This window comes from Dendroctonus ponderosae, unplaced genomic scaffold (genome assembly GCF_020466585.1).
Source record: "Dendroctonus ponderosae isolate FM_Combo_2020 unplaced genomic scaffold, Dpon_F_20191213v2 Dpon_F_20191213_2, whole genome shotgun sequence".
NCBI classification, from domain to species: Eukaryota; Metazoa; Arthropoda; class Insecta; order Coleoptera; family Curculionidae; genus Dendroctonus; species Dendroctonus ponderosae.
The window spans coordinates 9,446,809-9,452,808 of NW_026018165.1; the positions used below are offsets into that span (position 1 = coordinate 9,446,809).

The 6,000-nt window shown below is 33.2% G+C and overlaps 1 protein-coding gene across 6 annotated transcripts in view; it reads right to left on the reverse strand.

Moving 5' to 3' along the window:
* The window catches only part of LOC109538936 (ankyrin repeat and fibronectin type-III domain-containing protein 1), a 106,759-nt gene that overhangs the window by 17,205 nt on the left and 83,554 nt on the right, over positions 1 to 6,000 (reverse strand). For all 6 annotated transcript variants that reach the window (XM_019906377.2, XM_048663781.1, XM_048663783.1 and 3 more), the window contains 2 exons: positions 5,261 to 5,425; positions 1,389 to 1,595 (listed from right to left, as the gene is read on the reverse strand). In XM_019906377.2, coding sequence (XP_019761936.1) covers positions 1,389 to 1,595; positions 5,261 to 5,425 — 372 coding nt within the window. The remainder of the gene's footprint in view (positions 1 to 1,388; positions 1,596 to 5,260; positions 5,426 to 6,000) is intronic.

Here is a 6,000-nt window from a genome sequence, read left to right on the forward strand (position 1 = left end):
TAAAGTCTACGAAATGAAGTAAAAGTTTGGCAAAATCCAATTGTTTTTTTGAGTAAATCGCTTCAGGAAAAATATGCAACTAAGAAAACGAAACTCGAAAACCAGCCTTATTCAGCAACTCCAATTCACTCAAAATATTCCAATGCATTTTCCTTAGTGGGCTTGATTGAAACCTTCAAATGCTCGAACTAGATGCACCCACATTGGCGTATTCTCCTCATCACTATGAACCGAAATATATTTTTGAATACTATAAAATTACGTCTAAGATTACTTTAGCATTCGTTTTCTAGCCGTTTAATAGCCTGACCTTTACCTTGATACTATCGTTGGATGGTATCATGTTGAAACGACATTAATAATTGTATATTAGATCCCTTATTTCAAAGTTATGTTCCTAATGGGAGCTAAATAGCTTCAAAGTTAATATTTATTTTGCATAAATTCCGGTTGAAATAGCGTTTTGCCTTCGTGTTTCCCATGTCTTCCTACATTTCATCGGATTTATTGGGTAGTTGCTAACCAACGTTAATATTAGATTAATTCTATTTTACTGGTTATGTAAAGTAGTTCAACTCAGGCACATTTGAATAAAAATCGGGAATATTTATTGGTAGAACTTGTGCTCGAGAGCCAAACTTCTACACAGCTTGCATTGTTTCAATTGAAAACATTTTGACATTTGAAACAAATTGATTTATAATTCGCGAAAATATTTGGTATGGTAGTAAAGACAACCAGAAGTTTTCTTTTAGAGGCTTTAAAGCACTGGGAAAGGGAGGACAAACAATAAAGGTATAGGTGAAAAATAAGGATGGGATGAATAAGTAAGTATAAGGCAATGAAATTAAATTATAGAGAGCCGGAAGGTGTACTGGCGAGAAGTTAAGTTAATGTAGAACACAACGACGTACTTGAAGCAAAAAAGGAAATGAAAAAAATTGAAAGAGCGAGGAAAGAACAACAAAGGGCTTAAGATGGAGAAAGTCAGAAAAGCGATGCAAACTGATAAAAGTAAAGAAAATCACCCAAAGGGATAGATCGAGAAATTAAAGCGCAAGAGAGGAACTAAAAGTGGATTTTGTGCTGAGAACAATACGCTGGAAGATGGCTTGGTTATTTGTGCAAAAAGGACGAAGGGACAGCAGTGGAAAGGATTTGTCAGGCAAAGGTAGTAGAAAAACGTGGAAAAGGAACAGCGGGCATTTTTGAAGAGAGAAAACCACGTGGAAAATAGCTACTACTAACACTAGAAACAAAAAAGCAGAGAGAAAACTATAAAACACCGATAAAATTAGATAAATATATGTTCTAAAGTACGCAAATGAAATGAGAGGTTTCCAAATGTTTTAAAGTGTTTTTTATTGCGCAAATGGAGTTGAGCTTACCTAAAAATTTGGTAGTTATCGGCGATTCTTGACAAGCTGGCTCAGCTAATCGTACAGTAACTGCATTTTTGGCAGTTATATCCACCGCTACCAAAGAGGGAACATCTGGAGGTCTAGCTTGGGTAAAACCCAAAACCAGTCTCTTTAAAATTTTTGCTTTTCTACCCCATGCCACTGCTTGCTTCTCGGTATCACCTCCTGCACATCCTAAGGGAAAAACACACATTTATTTTTCAGTAAATTTTTACAATTGATAATTTTTTATTTATCTATATGTATATACTTTTTATGTATGAGAGGGCTGAGATTTTTGAGCTTGTAGTGTGCAACTTGCCAACAACAAAAATTTCATTTGAATGACTAAAATGAACTTGTTCAGTGCTTAAATATACCAAGACGACGACTTACATAGTTTATGTTTACAGTTATTCATAATTCCTAGATATTTTGCTTGAATAGTTGATTTGACGCAATTTTCTTCACTTTAGTCAGACATCCGTAAACACAAAAATTCCTGTGTTATTTTCCGCATATTTCTTCACTCATTATTACGCGCGCTCCGAAAGCTAGAATTCGATTGTTTATCTATCTGGAGCTGCTGCTATGAGTAATAATCCTTTCAATTTTCATAAATTTTCCAATAACACTGGGTTAAAGTATTGTATTTGAAAGGATTGTAATTGTGTGCATTAAACTTAGCTTTGCTAGTGTTCAATCAGTGATAAGCAATAAACTGCCGAAGGACAAGTCTCAAGACCTGAAATAATAAATTTTGTTACAACTGTTGGAATTATTCCATACATTATTGAGATATAAATAAAAATATAAAATTTGCGCCTATCTTTTATATTTCGCCTTTTAATGATTATTTTGATATTTTAAAAGATTTGTGAGATGTAAGTGGGGAAATGTAAATTAAAAATATAGGCCTCGAAACCCTCACTGGAAGTGGATATTTTCGACATTGAACTGTTATGCTGTGAAACGTTTATTTTAATTCTAAAAGTAACTAATTCGTGAAATACGGGTTTTGAGAAATACTATCAAAAAATCGCTTAAAGGGTTGGGAATTGTATATAAAATATAGTTTTCAAGACGAGCTATAAAGCGGTTTTTAGCTTAAATCGGACCTAAAGAAAATCCACCCGGTTCGGACCAAACCCAGGTTTGTGGAAAGTTTTGGCTTAATATTTTGCAAAATTCTCTTAAAACTATGCCCATTAGTTTCCATCACATGCATACTTTAAACAGAAAACGTAATAATTTTACAGATAAAATTATGCTTTTGTTTATTTTGAGTCGCTTGATAATGGTTTGGTATCGATTGGATGTTCCTCTACTGACATCTGGAAATTTTATTAAATGTTGTACAGTTTTAAAATTCACTTTAGCTTCATTACAGTGGTTTATCTTTTTCTTGTCGTTCCAATTTTCCAATAACGCCTTTTACGCTTAACCATCCAAATAAATCAATCCCAACTCATTTCGTGTCGTGCTTTGCAAAGTAACACCTTTATTCAGAGTTAAAGCCACAGAAAAACAACCGAAAAATTGCTATTATTTTATTTATGCAAATACGCGCTAATCGGATTTGGATGAAATTTGCACGTGGGGATTTGAAAAGGGGGAATAAGCAAGCAAGGGAACTTTAATCCATGTTGGAGATCTAAAATAGGCTTTTTGGGGGCTCCAGTCGCATGAAAACTCCTGTAAATATTTTCTCGCATAATTTATTTAACATAATGTTTGTACGCCTAATGCTCCATTTATTCACACTTTAAAGGCTGTTGTGTTATTGTTTTAAACTGTTGCTTCGCTAGACAAAAAAACATTGAAAAACCGTTTTAAAGTCTAATAAAATGTGATTTTAAAGTAAAAATTAACTAATTTGATTTAAAAAATTTCAAACAAATATTTGTGAATATCACAGTAGGAATAATTTTATATTTTTATTTTTATAGACGTATGCAGTTTTATTGCATTTTTTGCTATGAAGTTTCATGCATTTTATAAAACGTTGCACTTTTCTTCATTGATTATGTCAAGTATCATCAAATTCATCAATTTAATGAATTCCATAGCCACCTCACAAAATGTAACAACTTTTTTAATATAATTAATAACTAATAATTTATAATTTGCAAACAGTTGATTTCACAGCTTAAAGTGTAAATGCAAATTTGTAATTTTGTAAATTGTGTATCTAATGACGTATTAATATACAGGTACATCCATTTGAAAAACAAAAGTTATATTGCGTTAAAAAGTTTTAGATTGAACTCCACATTGTTAACACCCTGCATGCCATGAGCTAATGAAAAATGGAAGTTGAAAATTTTGCAAAAGTTATTAGACACTCGAGTCAGGGAATTGAAAAATGTTCATTAAAATCGCAGTAGATTCTGATTTTTCCTGCTATTTAAACGCGAGTCGATAGTCTACAAATGAACAATTTCAGCCTAAAACGCGCTTTCTTTAAAAAATGGGTAACTACAGACCTGGGGCAAGTACGAACTTGAAAGTTTCGCAAGATATACAAGACAGCTAAATCTCCGAATTTGGAAATTTTCATTAACATCGCAATGGATCCAAATTTTTTCCTATTGTTTAAACACGAGTCTGAAAATGGTTGTTTCCAGTCAAAGCACACTCTCCCTTAAAAAATCATCTGCACGAATATCGGACAAGAACGTAGCTGAACATTTTGCGAGATTTCAGTATTAGCCACTCCAGTACCATACAAATATACCATACAAATGCACAATTTCAGCCTAAAACGCACTTTCTTTAAAAAATTGGTAATTACAGATCTGGGACAAGTACGAACTTGAAAGTTTCGCAGGATATACAAGACAGTTGAATCTCGGGATAGGAAAATTTTCATTGAAATCGCACTGGATCCTAATATTTTCCTGTTGTTTAAACACGAGTCTAAAAATTACTGTTTTCAGCCAAAATGCACTCTCCTTTAAAAAATCATATGTACGAATATCGGGCAAGAAGGCAGTTGAAAATTTTGCAAGATCTATTAGATCATTATATAGATTCATCAGATTCAACTAGTTATTTCAAATAGTGCCCTAAAGCAACAAATAATCTTCATCCAAAATCTGTCCTATCGTTTAAAGATAACTTTCATTAATTAAACATTGAAATTAACGAATTTTAAGTAAGTTATCATCTTAAAACATTATCGTTTCCACCGAGTAAGTACCTGAATAAATATCTATTGATGCTAACGGAAGAACTAGTCACTTAACTATCACATCTCCAACACTTTTCCCGTAAATATTTGTACATTTGCATCGAAAAATATACAAAATCCGAACGGTTGTGCGCCCCTTTGTCGAGCATTTTACAGAAAACTCAATGCATGCTGCACTTTATCACGCACTGAAATTTCGAAGCTAAGTAATGGTGAATTGAGGGTAAATTGCTTTTACAATTCATAAAAAAACTCGTTTGACGACGATCTTGAATAAGCAAAAGTCCGGTATCGAGTAAATCAATATTTTGTAATTGTTTGCATTTAGTAACTGTCCAAGATATTCCTCGTGGGCATGAAGTATAGTTAAGTGTACCCACGTTGCATTTTGTGCGAGATATCCAATTTCAATGTCATTTGCCGTTAGCTACAGGGTGGAAAATAACACTAATCAAGTTTTGCATGGAATTTCTACTAAAATCCAAACTTGCGTTCAAAAGAACTAATGGATATAGTTAGTCAAACTAACGCGATAAAGGATACCACTGAAAATGTTGCTCCCGTGTACGTAACGCCCTGTATAACTAAAACTTCTCTCAGCGTCTGCTCTTTGATTTTGGATTTTTAGCTGATTTTTTTATGGGACACATTACAAAATGATTCTCACCTGTTACCGATGATGAAGAACCGGCACTCAACATACTCGAGAAAGACGCTCTTGTACTAAGTCCGAGTAGAGGTTCCTCCAGAAAACCTCCCACTTCTTGAAGCCTCATCTCAGCTTCACACAGAATTTGCCTCAAGTGGGAACCAAGCTTTTCCGCTGATGTAACTGGAAGGTAAGCTGAATTTTACTTAAAGTAATAATGTTAATAATTTGTTGAAAAATCCTGCAAATCATACCAGCATTGTAAATTTTATATTTCCAGTAAGTCACTTTTATTAGAATATGATGAATATGAGGAAGTGTTATAAACTTTAATAATTAGTGATTTGCCTATTTTTGGTTGGTTCTTTGTTTATATTATACACATTTTATGCTGACTAAACAATAACATAATCGCAAAGAGGCAACCAATTGTATTTCACTAGTAATGAAGTTGTACATCCTATACATATGTTGTAGTAATTGTGTAATTTAATTCAAAGAAAAAAACCTGAAATTCAGAACACCCTGAATTAATTCGATTAAAGATTCTATTATTTTCATTGCCACTATTCAAATGGTTTTGCTACTACATTTGTATTAATTATACGATTGGCAGCAGCGGGAACCATAATCCACTCGCTGTTTTGTTTCGAAAGCGCTTAATTTATGCCACAGTTTTCCTTTGCCGGTAGGTTTCAATTTGATTTTATTAAAATGTTAATTGAACGTGGCTATGAGTAAATACAGAGCAAAGTGAA